Source organism: Colius striatus, chromosome 1, assembly GCF_028858725.1.
Source record: "Colius striatus isolate bColStr4 chromosome 1, bColStr4.1.hap1, whole genome shotgun sequence".
NCBI lineage: Eukaryota > Metazoa > Chordata > Aves > Coliiformes > Coliidae > Colius > Colius striatus.
Window position 1 is genome coordinate 86,875,811 of NC_084759.1, and position 22,486 is coordinate 86,898,296.

Here is a 22,486-nt window from a genome sequence, read left to right on the forward strand (position 1 = left end):
TGGAACAAGCTTGTGGGAGGCAGGTCTGGACACTTCGCTCCTCCCTAGGGCCTGCACCTTGCCAAAGAATGGTCCCTCTTAATCCCAAGTTTTCCTCCAAACTACTGTTTTGCAGGTTTGGGAATTTTCATTCAGAAATCATTAAAGTCCCTTCATTACTTTTGTAAACAAATACACTTGAGATAAATCTCCTCTGACTTGCAAGCTCTAAAACACATTTAAGCAATTTCCCATGTTTTTCTCTCCAATCACAAAAGAAAAATGTTCACTTTAATTTTTTTTCTTCAGTGACATGGCTCCTGGAGCTGGAGACCCTGCAAGAGTGCAAAATGTGAAAAAGTCTATTCAGTGACACGTCCTCAGTTTTGGCCTGAGCAGAGAGGAGGTAGTAAGGCTTGCATGTACCAGGCAAGAGGAGTGCTAGATTACTTTTGGAAGCTTCTGTGGATGTTGAATTACTGGAGGAGAAATAATTCTAGTGATTATTCATGAAAGAGGATTAGCAGGAATGGCAACTCAGACCTGAGGTGATAAAAAAAGACAAGGCCAAGAGGAGATAACTCTTCCATGCATTACATCACTGAAAGTTATATTAAGTGGCAATAGATTTTTTAGCAGAAAACCTTACCAGTTATTTATTTTATGCTGTGTATCACTGTCCTGGTTTAGCCAGGAGCAGCTTTTGGCTTGGTAACAGGGGGAGCGGGTTGCAGTGAAGACCCTCCCCCGGCTCCTAGGTTCAGACCCACCTCCGGCCCGTCTGGGCCAATCTGGCGCCTCTGCGATCACTATTTAGGGGACGGGAATTTGAAATGCGAGAGGGAGGTGGAGAGTGATACAAGATGGAGGCCACCACGCGGACCCTTCAGCCAGAGAAGGAGGAAGGAACGAGAAGCAGTAGACCGGAGACCCCTCTGCAAGCCGTGGCGAGAATACAAGCTGTGCCCCTGAAACCTATGGAGATTCGTGGCAGGACTGAGAGCCACCAACAGCTCCGTGTGGGTGAGCCCGGACGGGCGGGGGACTGTGTGGGGAGATGGCCATGGCCCAGGCCGTGTTGGAGAGCCTGCGCGCCGCAGAGCAGCCCCACACGAGAGGCAGAGAGGAGCTGCAGCCTTTGGAATAAGTGGGCATCGGAGCAGCCCGTGCAAGTCTGCCATGCTTGTGAGTTACCCCACGGACTTGCAGGGAGGACTGGTGTGGAGTTCACCCGTCCTGAGGAGGGACAAACGGCAGAAGCTCTCGGAAACCGACTGACTGAACCCCCCACTGCCTGCCCCCCCGAACCGTTCAGGGGGGGGCAAGGTAAAAACACCGGGATCAGGGCTCTGAGCCTGGGAAGAGGGGAGGGGTGGCAAGAAGGTGTTCTTAAAAAGGCTGGTTGGACTCTCCATTGATGTATTACTCTGGGTTGTTTCATTTTGGTTATGTTTTGGTTGATTTTGCATTAAATTATTTTCTGTTTTCTTCCCCAAAACCGAGTAGCCTGGTCTGTTTTGTCCTGAACCTTAAGCGGCAATTAAGCCCTCCCTGCCCTCGAGCAATCCTCAGCCTCTTCGGTACTCGAGGCTAATCGTGGCCTTTGTTCCCTGATGGGCCTAAACCACGACAATCACAAGGAAAAAATAGTCTACTTCAACAGTTTAAATATGTTTGAGTTCTGAAAAGTTTTATGTAAAGATGGCAGAAACAGGTTTGAAACAGAACTATGGATATGATTCAATGGTTAACTTATTTCCTAAATGAATGAGAAAGGAAACAGGTTGCTGCAAGCTCCTACTCTCACTTCCTTATGAGAGAAGACATAGACACTGTCTCAGAAAGAACGAGGCCATTGTGCAGGTTCGTCTCAAGCAATCATGGGTAACTGGGTGGAGAATGAAGGACTGTCCATCTTCGTCGTTGTAAGTACAATTTTTATTGTCATTTGTGTCTCGTAAAAAGTTCTACAGAAAGTTGTACTAAGCAGTTCTCACTGTGCCAGTGAACAATGCATCTAAATATACTGAAGCTAGGGCAGTGAGCGCAGGGAAACACTTCAAGAGAAAAAATTTTACAGAGCAATGTCTGATATCTCAGTAGCTGTAGGCTTAATTATCAACTGCTTGCTTAGAAATATTTAAGTATCTGGGGGTTTTGGATGCAACAGTGACTTAAGGAAAACAAGTAATGTTACATCTCACTTTACTATGTGCGCTTCAACAGAGAAGGCAATTACAAACATCCTTTCTTACACTTTTACACACAAAAGTGAGTGTGACCGACTGCACAGTGTCCTGATGCTATAAAATTTGTATTACAGTCAAATTCTAGAATTTAGAGGAGAGATCAATGCATCCTTCATTAAGACAACTAGTATTTGAATTGAGCTTACAGTTTGCATACAACAGCTGTGTAAGTAGGTTAAACAAATTCTGAGCATGGCATAAAAGTACTGAAAATCCCAGTCATATTTAAAAGTGATGGAGAGTACATCAGGGCAGTCCTCCTTGGAGAAAACAGACAGAAGTTTATGTCCCAGTGTTTTCCGGTTTTTTTCACATGACACAACAGCTACAGGTATACAAATTTTCTATATGTATATATGCTAAAAGTAATAAAAAGTATACCACAGCAAAATGTAACACCAGTTAAGTTATTGTTGCTGCGTGTGGTTAGTAGATGTAAATATTATAAAGAATAAAAGAAAACATAGAAATTACGTATTTGTGGAGACTGAAATGCGAACATCTTTATTCAAATAGGTGTTATTTACAATCGACATTTACACATTTCAGTGTAGATGTGCAGCTCTAGTTTTGGAACATAAACCTGGCACTACAGTTCTTTGAAAAAGAGTAACTGTGGTTGCTTTCACCTTCAGTGACTTGAGGAAGTTGAAACTGTCAAGACATCTCTGGCCCTTTTTTTTTTTCCTCCACCAGAACTGAAATATTTAAAGAGTTAAGTAAGGGTCTTGTTCAAATAAGGTACTTGTTCTTAGAGCCTTAAAGCTATAACAAGGCCAGCTAGTAGGGAAGGAAACTAATGAAGTCACAGATAAAGAAATCGTCTAAAACGACTTGCTACTGAACTGTTCTGCACTGTCCTCTACAGCTCTACTGGACACTGACTAGGTACATGTTTGTCCAGTGTTTGATAGAAAAAGGACAGGCACAATTTCTATTGATGCATCTCAACAAAATAGAAACATGGCAGCCTTAACTTCAGCCTATTCTGCCTCCACTGTCCCTAGCTGAATAGAGCATGGATGGCTGATAATGCTGCAACTGAACCAAAGTTACCAGAGGGTGTCACAGTGTTTTTCAAAGGGTCCAGGTTCCATATAGGTGAACATCAAGAAGAACTGTGAGACCGTGAAGGATCATGCCAAACATCTTGGACTTCTGGGCAGTTTGTTAGTCTAACATCCATAGGAGTGGCACCCTCTCACTTCAAATATATATTCTAAGTATTCAATCCCGAGATGAGCTTGATTTTTTAATGAGGATTTGGGGGTTTCCCATATACTGCCTTACCTTGATGGAAATCCCTTCATTTCCCTGTATTTATGCCACAGAGATACGACAGTTTCAAGATCTAAATTAATCTCAGGGTTTTTACCACATCAGCTGTGACAAAGAACTAGCAAAATGTATGGATTAGGAGGAGTGAGGGACTGTAATGTCACAATTTATGTCATCTTTAACTTTTAACCAGAGGCTAGGTTTCTCCAAATACTCAACCTTTCACTGTTCTGTTTACATACACCACCTAGTAATTCTACTTAGGCTGGAAATGCAATGATACAGATTAGTTTCACTATGGGATGTGAAATCAATCAACCAGCTCCAGGAGGGCAAATGCCCAGATTCACCATAATCTCATTGGCTGGATGGGCTTGCAGCTGCCGTAGATAGGTTTGAGAAGCAATAATAGCTTCTCTCTCCCCAGTGAAATCTGCACCATGGGATGTGCGAATGTGAGAAAATGCTGCAGTATAGCTAATGTAAAAGCCCAGTTTTGGGTAGTTTGAACACTAACAAAGTGCCTATGTTGAATATTTCCTGCTAACTGATTTCAGACCATCAGAGCCTCCTACTCATTTAGACCCCACATGTAATTTAGGACATCTACATTTAAATCTCAAGCTTATTAGTCCTTTGTCACAGCTCCTGAGTCTGGCTCTTACATAGGTTAATAAGCCTGAGGAGCTGATAGTTGGAAGAGCCCTTAAGCTTGAATGATATTTGCAGATTCACCTAAACTCACAGATTTAGCTAAACACCTGTAATACGATGGTCCTTATATAAGCCTGTCTAAATCCCTTGAGCTATGCAAAAGTTTCAGCTACCCATTGCTGTATTTTGGTTTATTGCCACTCCTGTACTCCCGGGAGCACACATCAGAGCCCATTTCCAATACAAAAGTTTCTGTCCCCGCTGAGGAACCCTTTATGCCCTGACATACATCTCTCTGTGCAAATCGGAGCACAATGAACCATTGTCTGAACTGTGTAAATCCAGATCTTTGATATCTAACAATGAACTGTAAAGCTTCGTTTTCATTTCTCTTTCAGCTTGTGTGGCTGGGGTTAAATGTCTTCCTCTTTTGGTGGTACTATCTTGTATATGATGTTCCTCCAAAATTCTTCTACACCAGAGTACTCCTTGGCGTAAGTATAAAACATGTATTATCTTGGCACAGACAGAGCACACAGCATTTTTTCCCTAGTTTTATTTGATTGAAACAGGATCAGGTGTCTGGAGCAGCAGGTTTGTATAGGGGTTAAAAGCCACATGTAAACAGAGAACTGAATGTAGACACAGTGCTTCTTATTAGAAAGCTGATACATAAAATGAAGAGATCCCAGTCTAGAAAGGTTTTCAGGTAACTGTTATGCTCCTGGTGGTTAAAGTGAACACGAATTGTGGCTGCTTTATTAAGCAAAAGATGGACAAAATATTGCCATTGAACTATCATGCAACCATTTCCCTTTGCAATTACTTTTCATGGCATGAATAGCTTGCAAAAATATTAAGCTCGACAAGTAATCTTTATTCACATATTCCTCTAGTGTATGAACAGTAGTCTTGGACCCTGGGCTATTCAATATAATCCAACTGGTTAATGCAGCATTATGTGTCCTTCTATAAACTTGCTTCTACAGCTACCACGGGTCATGACCAATTGACAAAGAAAATGAATTTGTTCATGCATTTTAAAAGCCTGATCAGAGACATAAAAATCATTCTAAGCTTCAAATTACACAACACAGCACTCAGAAAAAGGTTTGTGAAGCCACAATTTAATTCTACAAAGAATAAAACCCTGTTCTGCATATGCCTTCAGATCTACAGATCAAATTCTGTCCTTTGCAGTCATGGTGCAGTTACCTTTGGAGTCACAGAGACACATGCTTGGATAACTATAGGTTATTGTAACCCCAAGTCAGTAACTGTGATTTGAAACCTGAACAGTCAAAGCAAGGAGAGGAAACACTATATTTTCCTTCCCTTCGTTATCTTTGGATTAATATGGTCAGTATTGCCTCCTTTCAAACAGGCTTTGTTCAAAAATCAGAAATAGTTCAGGATGTGAAGAGTAATATTAAGGCAACCCATTCCTAAAAGATGAGGCAACAAATTTCCCTAGATTCTCTTAACTGAGAGCCGAGAACATAAAACAGCTTCCCCCATAAGCTATCCTTCTGTCTACCATAACCTTCCAAGCCAACTGAACCCACAGCACTGAGAATTTCTTTACATCCTTGGGGCAGAAAATTCTATTAATGACTTAGACTTATGCTTTACCATTGATGTTAGTTGTAACAGGGAGCTTTTTGTAGAAATATATCATTTCAAAACTGGAAATGGAAGTTGTTCATCTGGAGGAATGTGTTCTGCCTGTGTATGCACCTGTGACTTGGCCAGAGCATGACTACTCTGAAATGTGAACATTGTTAGCTAACCCTAGATCTCACACTCATGAAAAGTTGTGATGAGCATGAATGAAATCTATGCATATCCATGCCATGGATAATGTCTCGGAGAACACATTGAATAACAGCATATCTTTAATTACAGCGTGCTTTGGCTCTGGCAAGGGCCCCTGCAGCTTGTCTGAATTTCAATTGCATGCTGATTCTGCTGCCAGTATGTCGAAACTTGCTCTCCTTCCTCAGAGGATCAAGTGCGGTAAGATGAAGAAAGAATTTCAAAACTCATGAAAGATAAAAATCTAAACTTCCTTGCAAATATACCCAGCAACTTCATCCAAGTTCCCCAAATATACTCCTCTTTTAAGAAGTAGATAAGCCTGGAGTTTCACTATGAGCAAGACTGAAGTCTATATGTCAGTGGTGTATCTAGAGCGCTGTTGTGAGATTTAGCCTGGAATAAGTCACCTTCAAGCTTTCCCTTTTTTTCTTGTCTCCTGGGAATCATGTTGCTCTGGATGCAATGTCCTGGCTGGTAGCGGTCATTGGTGGTGCTTACAGACATTTGCCTTGTTTGTCACCAATGCAACACCCATTTAGAACAGAGGTGATTCCACATCTTCTGTCTTTGCATGTTCAGTTCTTAAAGTAAATGCAGACTGCCAGGGACTTTCAGAATGGGATTTTCTTCAGCTAGCTTATAAATTACATTCTTTCTTGTCTGCTGCATTTCCATCTCAAGATGAAATAGTTCACACGCCTTTTGACTATTTCTAGCTCCCCAATGCAAGTGTTATATACACAATGCTGAGGAAGCACCACTAAGAAGACAATTGGTTCTAAGCGACAGATGAAGAGGCTTCCTATGACAGTATTGACTATACCAGTGCTGAAATCTAGATCTCTGGCTATTAAAGGAGAAATAATGCAGACAATGCTTGCCATGGTGCAGTGAAAAAGCAACATTGTCCTCAAGCTCATGAGCTGTCCTTCCAAATATATAATGATTCCCCCTTTCTTTCTAGCCTCTTTAACATAAACATGGTCAACAAAACCAGTTCACAGAGGTTAGTTTTCATCTGTAAATACAGGATAAGTTCACACATGCAAATGAGACAGCCTGTGGGGGCTCTAAAAGCAAAAGAGGAAGCAATAAATGCATGCAGTTTTACAAGTCCTTCGTAGGGGAACAGAGTGGGATGTAAAATAATACAAAAATTATCAGAAAGAACACAGGCTCTGCCTGCATTTAGTACCTGGTTCTGACAATCAGTGTGGCTGAATAAATGTATCTGCCACATTAAGCTCCTAAGCTTACATTTAGGAGTAAGGCCAGCACCATAGCTGTCTTAAGGCATAACACTCCTACAAAGCAGGAACTACACAGGCCAGGCTTTCAGACTTATGCTATACTCCTTCAAACTCTGATATGCTTCAAAAGCAGCTCCACATATGTAAAAGGAAAAAGAATAGAAAGTAAAACTTACTAGGGTTAAATCTGTTCTTTTGGAAAAAGAAGATCAACTAGTATTTGCAAAAATTCAAAGCTGAATCCTCAGGCTGCAGAAGCCAGTAATGAATAAATTTAGTAAGAATTCATGGTGCTATTAGCTGAATGCAACTGGAAAATTTTCATGAGCTCTTGATCATAGAATCACAGAATTGCTTACGATGGAAAAGACTTTTAAGATCATCAAGTCCAAACACTGATATGTCCACTACTGTGTATCTTTTTTGATACCCAACCACTTCACTAGGCAGCCTGCTCCAATGCTTGAAAACTCTTCCAGTGAAGAACTTCTTGCTAATCTCCAATCTAAACCTCCTCTGGTGCAACTTGAGGCCATTTCCTCCATTTCCTCTTGTCCTGTCACTTGTTACTTGGGAGAAGTGACTGACACCCTTTATGAAGTCTGCAATAGATTCTACAAGGGTTGAGCTGAAAGAAGTCTTCTGAGGTCAAAGCAAGGAAACAGCTGAAGACACTTGTGCAGACATTACTGGAAGGCTAAAAACTGATTCTGAGGGTTGAGAATAGTACTCCAATTGGAACTTTATGCTACTTGTCCTGACTTGCTCATCTGGAGCTTAACTCCTGTAACCAGGATCTCTATGAAGTTGCCCCTCTTATCTCAATATTCAAGCTACAAAGTAAGTCATTCTGCCTTGGACACTGTAGTAGAGTCACTCATGCTACATGCAGTTTGCAAGTGAGAATCATGCAGTGAGCTACAGCTCCACTTCTGCTGCCTGCCTGCAGCTCGCAGTCTTGCTGACAGTGCTAGGTTGCATGAAGATGCAAAGAGTCCGAAGGATGAGCAAGGGATTGAGTAAGGGGCATAAAATAGGACTGTTAGGAAGCTGGTGCTTGTTTAGCTTGAGTTGCTTTTTGCAATAAAGCTAAACTTCAGGAAGCAGGTAATTTTATATCTTAAGCAAAACATGCACAGATCAGTGTGTCAGTGGCAGTGGCAGGGCTGTGATGGCCTTAGCGCAAGGGTACACCTGCTTATGCTTGTTCTACTGTTGTCTCTGCTTAGCTATGCTCTGCAAGTAACACTTGTGAGGATCTCAAGAAAAATCAGGATTCCAAAATGTCACATAACTTACTGAAAAGGTAGTGACCTTTCAACAGCAATGTCATTGGGGTTGTTGAGAAGTGATAGTTGTTCAAATCCACTGATCAATAGGAACGTGATGGTGATTCTTGCTCTTTACATTCCACCACCCAGAAATTACAAAGTTCTTTTATATGAAAGGTAAGCACAGGTGTATTGTCTTTGCCTGCCCATTATTGCTGTATTCATTGCTGTTGTTAATGAGCCTCACTACTGAACCTAGCTACAGCATTTTGCCTTCTGCTGCTTAAGCAGAAAGATCAAGGCAGTCAAGCAGAGTTCGTACTTCCTCACTATGCTACAGTTTACAATCTTTTTAATTATCTCTCAAAACGGATGATAGGGAGAATGCCAAATCTCTCCTGGATGTTGTCACAGTCCACTGAAGGCATTGCAATAGCCCCAGTGTGTTAAAATTTTTGTTAGAATTAATCAGTGTGTCTCAGCTGGAGAATAAGAAACTGAAGTAGAGAACCGCTTCCTGCTCATCTATTTATCTGTACAAGTTAATACTCATGAGATACTTAGAAATGGTATGGAAGATTAAGGTCACTGCTGCTGTATCTCTACCAAGTAAAGAATAAAAAATTCTTCTCTTTCACTCCTGGGTGGCTGGGATGATTAGCTTCACTCTATCAGCTGGGAAGATATGTTACCTCACTCTGCCACCTACAAAGTTAAAGTCTTGCAAATGCTTGGGAGAATATTTTGGTCTGTCTTACTTTGTTGTGGGAAATATGTACATAGTTCTTCTGAGGAAATGTTTATGTTAGTTTGCATAGTTTTTGTTTCCATTTGCCAGTCAACCAGAGCAACATAAAGACACAATTCAGGATAATTATGCTTTCTACTGTGTGGAGACAGCAAATGCTAGCTTTATGGGAACTTAAATTTACAGGAAAATTCCCACTGACTACAGCACAATTTAGGTGCAGAGACTTTTTCTTTCAAAGAGAAACCTCTTTGGGTAACTCCAGCAACAAGTTGTAAGTGAATGCACAGCAAATACACCCAGTATTTTGGGGAAGGAATCACTTCATATTACCAACCATAAGTGATTCACACATTTGGGGTGGGAGCCCCTTGAGACAGTTATAGTCAAATTTTACAGCCTATTTCTACAGTGTGAACCACAACAAGATCCTGATCCTAGGTGGCAACTTGAGACTCTACCAAAGCAGTCACTCTGGCACAGCAGACTGTGTTCCCTCCTTCTGTTTATAACCTGTAATCTACACAGATAAGATATACATTTTTGTCATACTGGATGTTAAGGGTTTTTTCTCATTATTAAATACTTTGTTTCAATAAGACTTGATAAAACATATTCTGTTCTTCCTGTATCTTGATGTATAGTGGCAAGTATTTTTGTCTATATTTAGGAGTTCTAGACTTCTGCTAAAGCAATGCCACTAATCGTTGTGCTCAGGGATTGTGTTTTTGTCCCTGCATTAAAATAAGTGTGTACAGAGATCACAAATAGTCTTCAAATACTCTTTTTCTTCAAACCCAAAGTGCTGCTCTACCCGTGTCAGAAGACAGCTGGACAGAAACCTCACCTTTCACAAGATGGTGGCATGGATGATCGCCCTACATACTGGTTGGTACTCAAATGTTTCTCTGTTTATTGCTTTGTCATGCATTTCACACAGAAGCCAGGTGCAATTCAAGTTCTTAAGGATGCGAGTAGAGATCTGATTTCATTAATTGAAAGGAGTCAGTGTGTACTAAGGCTTAAATCGATTTCCAAATACTATTCTGTAACTGGCAGAATGCAAAAAATAAATCAGAAAGAATACTTTTCCCTTGCATTGTCAGCACCATTTATGAATGCCCTGAGAACCAGATACCCTGGCTTTAATTCTTGGTTAGACTTACTTCTTAGCTGGCATGTCTGAAACAAATAATAGAAATGATGAAAGAAAAGGTTATAAAAAGCTTGGAGAGGCCACGGAAATGTTTTCATATTTTATCCCTCTTTTTCTAAGATAAGGGTTTTCTATCTTTTTATTCCCCTCTCATCAATTTTGACACTTCTCAATGACCTTACCAATCACACATCCTGGAATCAGTATCAGTAGATCTCTTCAGCTGAGCAGGTTTCCTTCCTGAGCTGTTACTGAAGTCTCACCACCACTTTGTAGAAAAGGAGCAGGGCAATGCAGTTAAAGTAAGGCTGCCTAGAAGGTCTGCAGTAGAGATGGATTTTTCAGGAGTGTGAGATCTGTACCCATCAGGCTTTTGAAGGCCAAAAAGTATCTGGTGCTATAAAAGGCTGGAGCCGGGGGGGGGAAGACAGACGTGTTATACTGCTTCACAGGCAGTAACATGTAGTGGAAATAGTGCAAAGCACCTCAGCTGTACTAGATTTATAGGACACATTCAGCTCAGCAAGAGCATTATAAGTGGTTATGAGCAGTACAGCAAAGCAGCATCTAGCAAGTGGGACGCCAGAGAGATCTATATTCGCTTCTTGGCTTTTCTACAGAATTCCTGGATGATCCTGACAAATCATTTAAGCCACTCCATGCTTCAGTTTCCCAGATTATAAAATTAGGGAGTTGCTTTTCTACTTGAATTACTGAAAGCTTCTGTTACACAAAGATGTGCTGAAAACTTCCTTTACTTCTTTCCTCCTCTCAATCAAGAAGATCTAAATTTGAGATGATAAAGCTTTAACATTAAACACATTGGTGATCTGAAATTGCGATGTAGACAGTGAGAATGGCAAAGATCTTAAACTCAGTTGATAAATCTTACAAAGTTTCAAATGTTACCCACAACCGCTGGGTACTTGCCTTGTGCTTAACCCTGTCTATTTTTTTTTTTTGTCACTCCTAGCAATTCACACCATTGCACACTTATTCAACGTAGAATGGAGCGTGCAAGCCCGTGTTGAAGAGGAAGGAACTCTGGCAGCTGTGCTTTCTAGCCTTGGTGATAAGCCAAATGAAAGCTATGTCAACTTTTTTAGAAAAACTATTGGGGTAAGAGACACTGGCTGTGAAAAGTCATTATTACATTTGTTTAGAAGATGATACAAGCCTATTTGAGAAAAGTGCCTGATTCTGGTATGCACAATCTGGGTTTGGATCATCTTGTAGCAAGACCTTGTATAATTCATCCTTCTATATTTGTCAGTAATGTCATTGCTGAATTTTGGTAACTAGTACTTCAAAAATTTTCACCTAAGGATATCAAAGTAGTTTTAAAGCATTATGTTAAAACAAATATCCTGCAAAGCAGTCTTCTGACTAAGGTAGCCACGGCACACAGAAATCGAGGCAAAAGTTTTGAACTTGGACTGCTTAAACTTTGGTTTAAAAAAACCACAAAAATAAGGAACTTACCCATTCCTCAGAAGCACTGAGCATCCTATCTCCACCTGTAGCTGCGCAACGCCACTGAAAGGGAGAGGTTTCATTTAGCTCCCTAAATATAGGGAGCAGGACACAGCCCACAAGTCCCACAAGCCCACACTACAGAGTAACGGAGGAGTAAGAAGATATATTCAGTGTGTGAATCAGTGTAAAACTGTTTCTCTCTACTTCCACTTACTTTAGTAAAGGTAAATCTGCAGTGCAACACAAATGGCAAGGGATTTTTGTCATTGTTGGCATAAGAATTCACCGAGGGTGACTTAAAGACTTATAACAAGGTGAAGGATTTGGCAAGTGAAGCAGACTGATGGTTCAGCTGGCTCTGCTTTGATGGAACCCCTTCCTTAGACCACTGTGTGCAATTATTTCACAGAATCCTGTGGGTGGCCTATATGTTGCATTCACATACTTGGCTGGTCTCACCGGTGTCATCATCACGCTGGCCCTCATACTTATCATCACATCATCCACCAAAACCATCCGAAGGTCATATTTCGAAGTATTTTGGTACACCCACCATCTCTTTGTCATCTTCTTTATCGGCCTTGTGATCCACGGTGCTGGGTGAGTATTCACACTTACTGCACAATATGTGATAACTGCTGTATCTTAATGCAAAGTCCTCTACACACATAAGTGTAGTGATTTAGGTCAGTTATTTTCATGATAGTGATGGGCCAATAGAGGCTTCTGAGAGCCAAGAGGCTCTCACTGATACATGCAACAAGCTATTCACAAACATGAGGCTTTAAGAGACTCTGACATACTTAAGCTCACGGGTAATCCTGATATTTTATTTGGAAAGTTCTTTTCCAAAACTCCTGTTTCTAATTGTTAATTTATTGTTCTCTCCTAAAAGGAATTGCATCACACACAGGCATGTGAGAAGACCTCACTATAAAAATGATTCTGTTGTGTAAATGAAATGAACGTTTAATGTCAGCAGCATTTCATAATAGATTTTCAGCTGTTGCAGCTGAGACATAGGCAACTGCAAGTTTTTGTAACTCCCACATGCCAAACATCTTTTTCCACCATTGGCTCATTTTGCATCTTCTTCTGAAAAAGCTGAAAACTCTAATGAAACAATTTTAGCTCTTAGAAAAAATGAACTTTACTTCCATTTTATAAAACCACAGAATTGATTCCTAAATTTAAAAAAGGCTAAAGTATCCAAACCACATTTCAAAGTTCACAATTATACCATATTGTCCCTTTTAAAGCAAATTCTAGGTGCATTAGAAAGTGTGCTTTAAAAACACCCAGGCAAAATGACTATTCAACAACACTTCCTTTTAGTCCAGTAGTGCCAGGAAAAAAAAAAGAAAGACAGAAATGAGAGTACAACGGGAAGAACAAAAAGAGAAAGCAGATGAGAATCACCACCAGCATATTTGTCCACTCCAACTTCCAAAACAAGGAGAAGGTTTGATCAAAACCTGTTGAAGGAAAAGAACAAGTGGTTCATGTTTCCTGCAGCAAATAATGCAGTTACTGACAAAACATCCAAACGTGCCGGTAGTTGCTACACAATGCTATTCAGAAAACAAGCATTGCTCTTTCCATAGGTCAGTGAGAAGCAGTTATTTAATAAAAGTTGACTTTTTATTTACTTGTATGTTCAGTATACTTCCACCACTTTAATTTCACTATACTCAAAAGACAAGAGTTTGAGCAGCAGTGGGGTTGGATGTGGTTGTCAGAGAAGTTCAGCTATTCTTTGGAAGGAGACAAACACAGGAATATTATCTGCAAAGGGAAGAATGCTTTCTGACTGTGAACTTGGTGGCCTCACTTGTTTGGCCTTAAAGGCAAGAATGACATTTTGAGTTTAGAGAAAATAGTAACATACTAAAAAAATGAGACTGGCTTTTTACACTCAAGGAAGGCATCTTAAATGTGCAAAGATGGATCTTATGAAATAAGTATGACCTGACAGTCTCAAAGTAACATGTTAAGGAGGGTCGTAGATGTCAGTTTATCTCAGAAGACCGGAGACTGTGTGTCACTTATATAGATATATAGATACATACACATAAATACATACATATGTGTATATACAGAAAACTGAACCAAAGGTAATTAATAGAAACAAAGGGTTTCTTGGCTGTTACAAGCTGTTACAATGCTTGCGTAGCACTGATGTTTTTTGTGCATGACCTATTTGTCACAGACAAACATCTCAAACTTCCCATCACAGTAAATGTAAAGAGGACAGAGTACAGAGATGCAAATCACTCTGCTTTGGAAGCTAAACTAAAACTTTCAGTTGAAAAAGATGTAATTACAAGGCTGTACTACTGAACACTTAATTACAGTACTGGAAGGGCATCTACACTGAGTAACAAGGAAAAAGAAGTCTTTTCTTTTTCTTGTTCATTCTCTTGCCATTGTCAAACCTTGAAGAGAGCACAGGGCAAAGCAAAAACCCCCAGGTCCAATTTGCCTTAAGCAACGGGGTAAGGAGTGGAAGGAAATGGACTTGTCCTGTTCCTGTAATTCATCCCAGAGGGCGGTTCAGCTGAACCCGTTGTCACTGTTGGGGAAGTAGACTGCAACGGGTGATGTTCCTGCAAATTGCAACTCGTGATGCTCCTACGGCACTGTCATTCCTTCCCTTTATTTTTAGGGCAAGATGTTATTCAAACCGTTAATGAGGAAGAGGTTCATTGGTAATATTTATGAGCAGTGCAATCCTTTAACTTTCAAGACTGTGCACATGCTTTTAAATAATCCTCTGTTAAATCTGTCACTTAAAGCTAGACACACAGATGACTTAGATGCCGTGGGTTTTATGAAGCATCAGAAACACAGTCTACGTAATGGAAACTGAGCTAGAAAAGCAGAAAGAGAAGTCAGGGTAAGAAGATATCAGTCAAATCATATGGGTGTAAAACTGAACAGCCTGATCAGTTTCTAGGTCAAGTCAGCAGATCCTAATCTGAATTTCTATATTATGACCCCTATCCTACCAACTACCATCATTCTGAGGACTTTGACATACCCAGACAGAGGCAAAAAATAGTTAACAAGATCAAATTTTTTTTTTCCCCTCTCAAAACTATCTTTCAGCACTATCTCTGCCACTGGAAATATAGCTGAACTGGAGCAACCAGGCTGCTCTAAACCAAAACCCTAATAATGAAAGAATATAGAGGCCGGGTCATCAGCTGACACATAGCTGCTTGGTGTCAGAAGGATCTATCTTCATCCACATCAACTGAACATCTCCTCCACAGCTTTAGAGGGAGAAGAAGGGTCAAAGGAAGAATGTATGTTAAAAAGGGCTCCTCAAATCTCAACAATAAAACAACAGAAACAATTTCTGTACTGGTCACTAGGAAACTGATTACCTTGCTTGCTCCAGGTGTTGTTTTCATTGAAGAAAAAAGTAGGATAACTTTGAGAAGAATGAGGCCTTCCTATCGTGAAGACTTCCCAGAAATAGTAGTGGACATACCTCTCTGTTCCTCTCCTGATCTTGTAGTCAGCATTTTCCCCTACAAACTTTCCTATTTTTATCATTTTAATAGCAATTTTGTGGGTTTATTAGAACAGTAAAATTGTATCCAAGCTGTGGCACTGAAGAAATCCACAAATTCACATAGAGTAGAACATAAGTAGAATAACAACAAGGGATGGAGACCTTCATTTTCATTTCACTGCCTTAATGATTTTTTTTCCCCAGGCGAATTGTACGGGGGCAGACAGGTGAAAGTCTGTATGAACATAATCCAGAGATTTGCTACAAGAACTTCACTCACTGGGGGAAGACAAGGAATTGCCCAATCCCCCAGTTTTCAGGGAATCCTCCTATGGTAAGAACGGTTGTCTTGAGTGTAAATCCAGTTTATAGTTTACTCTTACTGTTAAATACCATATGCACTTGCTGTAGAAAAGCAACTATGTAATCCTCCATGCTCTTCAGTGGACATTTTCTTTGCATAAGGCAATAGGTTTTAGCACAGCGGATTATAAGAAATGGGCTACAGACAGACAGCTCACTTCCAGGATGCCACAAAATAAGCACAATTAACAGGCAAAGCAAAAGAGAAAACCGTATCTGAAATCTGTCTACCCAAAACATATTTTGCACCTTGAGCAGAGTTCTAGAAAATGCTGTAACCCACACAATAAATAGCTTCACATTATTAAGGGGTTGATGATCATCAACAGAAAAAGAATGCCTCTGGAAATGTGACATTGAAACTTCATGTCTTATTGACTAACCAGGCTGGTCATTCATTCATATTTCAGCCTGATCTGTTGACAGAAACAACATCTTTCCTTGCAGAAATACAGACCTGAGTCAATAATTTGTTAAGAGCTTTACTCCATGTTTCACTTAGTTATTTTCATTTTTAGACAGGGATAAGATCACTCATAGGAGTTACATTGAGTTACATTGCTGTAGCAACTAAAAAGCCATCTGCAACTTTCAACAGAGAAAGAAATTCCCTCTGTGACCAGAAGACATTTTGGGGGTGTCTCTTCCCTGCTCTAGTTGATAAAGAATCTAGATTACTTGAATTTCCTGTCTGCTCATAGCATTTCCAGGACTCATTTTAATCTAAGTTGCCATCTTCATCATCTGACATCTCATTTTATTCTGCTTACAGACATGGAAGTGGGTAGTAGGTCCCATGTTCTTGTACCTGTGTGAGAGGTTGGTGCGGTTTTGGAGGTCACAGCAGAAGGTTGTTATCACAAAGGTATGTGTCGATGTTGGGCAAAACATTACTAACTTTTCCAAATGGTGTAGCAAAGCCAGCACCTCCTACACAATGGACAATGTTATCAGTGAAAGGAATATGACTGCTATCATCATGCTAACCTCTAATGTTTAAAAGCAGTCTTTCTCTAAAAGAGAACGAGAAGAAGTATTTAGTTAAAGCACAGGACTGAATGTTATGAAAGAGAAAATAATGTTCTCAGTGTTGAGTGAAAAATTCCACAATGTAGAATTTCCATAGGCTTAAAAAGAATTTAAGATATTAAATCTTTGTTTTCAGAATTACCTGGATTTAGCAATTCTGATTTTTCAGCAGAACAAACCTCTGAAAAGCAGAGTGGTGCTTATTTTATGCCAATAAAGCTAATGTTGAGCTTCCATTCCCTCTGGTTGCAGAAATATTAACACTGGTTTTGCAAATCTGACAGCTAAATCGGCATGGCTCTCAGCTCAAATATACAAAAACTATCTTGGCCTTTCCCAGTGTCATTCCCTCTCATGGCACTTTGCTGCATCTTGTGGACATACCCTGTTAAAACCATAGCAAGGTTTGGGAGATGTCTCTACTGTGCCCCAGCATGATGCTGACATGTTGGGGGTTTCCCACATACTAATGTGCTTTTTGGCAATTTAACCAAACTATCTCTGAGCCAGTTCTAACCCACGTGTCTATGATGTCTCCTTAGCTGCCTGCTGGCAGAAAATTTCTTTCATAATCCTGAGCACTATTATTAATACCTACATTAATGGATATAAAGATTTGATTCTCCCTGTTGCAAATCTGTTCTGTAAAATTAAAATAACATTATCAGTCAACTGTAGGATTAAAAGGTCATAGTGACAGAAACACTAGCCTTGCTTCCAGAATATTGTTTATATTTATTCTCAGCTAAAGATAGGCATGATGTAAATGCCTGTATTGTAAGTCCCATCCAGCTGCAACACAAAAACTATCAGTTTCTAGTGGTATTCTCTAGCCAATTCCCTATCTGTACCACAGCCCCGTGGTTTTGCCCCTAAATATACAGACAGACCAAATAACGCTATGCTCGATGTCACTTTGTAAGGTGCATTTGGAACTAGCAATGTGCATACGTAAACCTGGTGATGAGTTACATGATGGGAAATGACCTGGTGGGAAAAAAATGTTTCAACCAAAATTCAGCATTTTCTGAATGTCAGTTGCTGTTCCTCACTCCCAGTTCTGCTGGGAAGAAAGTTTCACCTGCTGTCCTTACTCTCATAGCAAAGAATGATGTTGGTGTTGGAGGATGTAGATACATTCAATGAACAGTAAAGACAGTCTTATTCTTTTCCCTTTCTTTTTCCTACCTAACAGTAAAGACAGCCTTTTTCTTTTTCCCTTTTTTTTTTTTTTGTCTCTCTCACTGTAGGTGGTCATTCATCCCTTCAAGACAATTGAGCTCCAAATGATGAAGAAGGGCTTCAAGATGGAGGTCGGGCAATACATTTTTGTCAAATGTCCAGCAGTGTCTAAACTGGAATGGCATCCATTTACCTTAACCTCTGCTCCAGAAGAAGATTACTTCAGCATTCATGTCCGTATTGTAGGAGATTGGACAGAGGGCTTATTCAATGCCTGTGGATGTGATAAGCAAGAATTTCAGGAGGCGTGGAAGTTGCCCAAGTACGTATAAAGAGTCTTCACCTAAAGTCTACTAATACCTGTGACAGTTTAAATTTGCTCAACCAATTTGGTTGCATCTGTGATACAATCCTTAACTACTTTCATGATAGATGTGGTCCTTAGATGGGCCTTTATTGTTTCTTCCTATCACCCCCACCTCTTTTGCTGAGTAATATTCAGCTCCAATGTAGATAGTAGCAGACAAATACCTTATCTTTTTATTCTTATTTTAAATAGTGCTTCTAAATATTCAGTATTTGATGAAGTGGAGTTTCAATTTCAGGATAGCTGTGGATGGCCCCTTTGGAACAGCGAGTGAGGATGTATTCAGTTACGAAACTGTTATGCTTGTTGGAGCAGGAATAGGGGTCACTCCCTTTGCATCTGTACTCAAGTCCATCTGGTACAAATACTGCCATGATGCGACTAACCTCAAACTCAAAAAGGTATGTGTCCTCTTTCCAAAAACCCATGTAATTGTTTAAGGGATGACAATCCAAGTCAAAAAAGGCCCAGCAAAGGTGATCTGGCTCCAGGCACGCATGAGTCCTTCAAGGATAGTCCAGTTACCTCACAAGAGTAGCAGTAAAGGAACAGGAAGATCAAAAGCAAAAACATAATTGAAGGAGAAACTGCCTATGAGCAAAATCACAAAGACAATTCCTGACCATGGCCTTGGGGATTTCCACTTGCAGTGGATATGCTGTTCAATCTGCGTGAGAAACACAAAGTCCAAGGCCTGTTCAAATACCACATTCCTTCCCTAAGCACAGAGAGAGCAACTTTACGTCAGTGGAAGCATTCTGCTACCATCCTCCTCTCCCCTCCTGCCCCTGTAAATTCCCTGTTCAGAGGTGTGGAGTCACAGTTATGGTCATATTCAGAGAACAGAACTAGCTTTGTTACCTGCTTTAATTTAGCTTTCCTGCCAGCAGACAGAAATATAGAGTCTACCTCTAAATCATTAATTCACATCCTAACAAACTGTTTTACAAGAATGTAGGTGGAGAAACATCATGAACTAAAAATGTAAGCTGCTGGTAGAAATTAAAAAATGTTTCCTCGTTCTTGCAGTCACTCATTGTGCTTCACAACCTTCCCAGTGTGAAAACTCCTGAATAACTTTGATACCAGCCTGCCCAGCTTCTGAAGTGGTCTGGGCAATTTCTACAAGAACTCTGTGATCCTCATTCTGTCAGCAGACATAAACCCAGAAACTATAAGTGCTTATGTCCCCTGACAGCTCACTCTTGTCTCTTCCAGATTTATTTTTACTGGCTTTGCAGGGACACTCATGCCTTTGAATGGTTTGCTGATCTCTTGCAATCTCTGGAGGCTCAAATGCAGGAAAGGAACAATGCAGAGTTTCTCAGCTATAACATCTACCTTACAGGCTGGGATGAATCTCAGGTAACAACATGGTGGAAAATATCACTTCCATACGCTCTGAGGTTGATGTTAGCATGTCTATTAAGTTTTGATAGATGTCCAAATGGTCTTCATCCTGGGCCTCTATCTGGCTCTCAGAGGTTTTCGATGCAGATAGGTATTATCCATCAGAAGTTACATGGGATCAGCTGCCAGTGTGCATTCTGACTTCCTTTCTGGTTTATCCCTGCTGTGCCCTTTGAGAAGCAGCCTTTCCTCACAGCAGCAACCTCTCCTGACCATGAAAGTGCCTCTAGGACAGCTAACATTTCTTACAGCATAATTAGTGTCATCTGGGACAGCTAATGCATGAAGTTTGACTAATGGCAGCATATTTGTTTCAGGACTCTCCTGAGTTCTCAGTCTGGTCCCATGTGTAGGTCGCTGTGGGGATTTCACAGAGCAACTTTTCCATGAGCCACTTCAGAATGTGTGATTGAGTCAGGAAAGATGCTCACTCTTACTTTTAGTGACATTTTATTTCACTTTTACCTCAGTGTTGCGAAATTCATCACGCACCTAAAGAGCTACTGCTCATACAGACAGATAGGGAGGGGTAGGAGAAAGGTAGGAAGTTAACACACATGCAACAGAAAAAACCCAAACCAAAACAAAACAGGAAGGAAAGAAGAAAAGTCACACAATTTTTGTTTGGAGAGAAAGTTTTCTGTAACTTTTTTCTCATATAAAAGTGCTGGAGAATTCCGCAAGGCCTGAACTTATGGCCCTAACTACAGCTTCTCTTCCTGGCTTTATTTAGCTTAGTCAATCTAGGTGAAAGTTACACACGGAGAGTGAACAAGATCTCCTCCTATGGATCAAACCTTCCAGAGGTCAAACTGGAAGAATTTCATTATGGTCAATGAAGTTGTATAATTGTACCTGAAGGGAAAGTTTTGTTTTAATTTACAGCTAGCTTTATTTTACAGTTCTTAGACTAAACCAGTTCATTGCAAAAGAAATCTAATTGCTGTGTTCAATGCTTCATAGCTTTAAATCTTGAGATAGCCCAGTCTGGGGAAGAAGAGGACATAGACACTGATGGTCAGGATTTTATCAATGTTGGTTTTCGTTGTTAAACACCACAAATTCCATACTCTCAGTTTGGAAATAATTCAGCGTGTATTGACATTATCTTTTTAACAGGACATAATGCTGCCATATCTAACTCTGTCTTTATGCTATCCTTTGTGTTTCTTTTCCCACAGGCCACTCACTTCGTGGTGCATCATGAAGAGGAGAAAGACGTGATTACAGGCCTTAAACAGAAAACTTTGTATGGAAGACCTAACTGGGAAAATGAGTTCAAAACTATTGCAGGGCAGCATCCTGGGTAAATCCAGATAAATTGATAGTGTTTATGGACTTCCTCTATATAAATGCCACAATAGCACAATCTTCTTCCTCTGACTGATAAAATTTGAGGATTTTTTTTTTCTTTTCTAATAGATATTGCCTATGCTTGTTGCAACCGTGGACCATAATGTATGGTCTTGACCAATTTTTTTTAACCTACAATTTAAAAACACATCCATTTTTTTGCTGAGGTGCTTCATGGAGTGTCTAATTACTAGCAGAAGTTTTAGAAAAAACATACTCCATCATTCCAGCTGAAGTAGATAGGAATATCAGGCAACATTAAAAAACTTCCCAAAATACTTTATACCTCTATAAACAAAACCTGAATGTGAATGATCTTTCACTGAGCACTCAAAATTAGTAGGAAAAAACCAGAACAGTTCCTTTGAAGAATTTGTGCCATGAGCTGTTTAAAGCTCTATTTCATCGATTCCACTGAGGTCAATAAACCTGTCTTCACAGATTTCTTCTGAGCTCATATTTAGCCTACCATTTGTTTTAGAATCAGCAGTAAAAGCCTTGCAAGTTTTAAGGGGTAATAAGTTTAAAGGCATAGACATCCAATTCTACATTGGTTCCTGTAATTGAAAAAAACAAACCTTGCACCTATAGAACATAACATTTATTTACAAGAAGAACACTCAGCTAGTTCCTGACAATATTTTCATTTTCTTAACAGCTCCAGAATAGGTGTTTTTCTCTGTGGACCTGAGGGCCTAGCTGACACACTCAACAAGCAGAGCATCAGCAACTCAGCAGCTGACCCACGAGGAGTACACTTCATTTTTAACAAAGAAAACTTCTAACCCCCAAGCATACGGGAGTCATTCAATCAAAGTCTAAAGACTGGATCTCTTTTTCTATTTGGAGTCTGGGAAGGACAGCCCAGTTTCTAATCTCAGCTACACTAACGCAAATCCCTTTACTTGTTGGGAATGATATTGTCGCTGTGGTAGTCAAGTTTTACCTTAGGGAAGTTTGCACTGCCCTCCCCTGCTGCCAATTTAGTAGAAAACTGCTTCCTTTGTCTGTGTGAGGGGATTTCCTCTTAAAGAATCATTAACTTCTCTCAATTAAGTGCCTTTATCCTTCTGTTATTCATAAGGACTGCTGAAGGGTCTAGGCAGCCATATGTATTTAGAAGCCAATCCTCACTTAATGCTATTAAACAATAAAGATTTCTAGCATAATGCTTGCTATTAGGAGACAGCTTATCCTAGCTGCAGACAGTCTCTGGAGTGAGGAGGATTTGGGGAGAGGTGATTGGGAAAGATTGCTTCTTACAGGAGGAAATCTCCTTTGTGCACCAACATCTCTCAGTCTTCCAAATACATGCTTAAAGTTCTTGTCCAAGCAATAACACTGGCAGCTAAAAAGCAGCCATTCCTCTTTAGGAAAGTGGAG

At 40.2% G+C, this 22,486-nt stretch overlaps 1 protein-coding gene across 1 annotated transcript; it reads left to right on the plus strand.

The window, feature by feature from the left end:
- Positions 1–1,787: 1,787 nt before the first annotated feature.
- On the plus strand, positions 1,788–22,272 carry LOC104550622 (cytochrome b-245 heavy chain). The gene is made up of 13 exons (XM_010197944.2): positions 1,788–1,904; positions 4,559–4,654; positions 6,066–6,176; positions 10,051–10,135; positions 11,377–11,522; positions 12,289–12,479; positions 15,604–15,733; positions 16,535–16,627; positions 18,042–18,295; positions 18,579–18,741; positions 19,559–19,705; positions 20,932–21,056; positions 21,762–22,272. The coding sequence occupies exons 1-13, from the start codon at positions 1,860–1,862 to the stop codon at positions 21,886–21,888; spliced, it is 1,713 nt and encodes a 570-aa protein (XP_010196246.1). The 5' UTR covers positions 1,788–1,859; the 3' UTR covers positions 21,889–22,272.
- The last annotated feature ends 214 nt before the right edge of the window (positions 22,273–22,486 follow it).

Bases quoted from the DNA above. Each gene is read 5' to 3' on its own strand.
- LOC104550622 (XM_010197944.2), top strand. From the start codon at position 1,860: ATGGGTAACTGGGTGGAGAATGAAGGACTGTCCATCTTCGTCGTT. The intron at 6,177-10,050 runs GTAAGATGAAGA...TCAAACCCAAAG, and splicing joins TCCTCAGAGGATCAAGTGCG to TGCTGCTCTACCCGTGTCAG. The intron at 15,734-16,534 runs GTAAGAACGGTT...TTCTGCTTACAG, and splicing joins TTTCAGGGAATCCTCCTATG to ACATGGAAGTGGGTAGTAGG.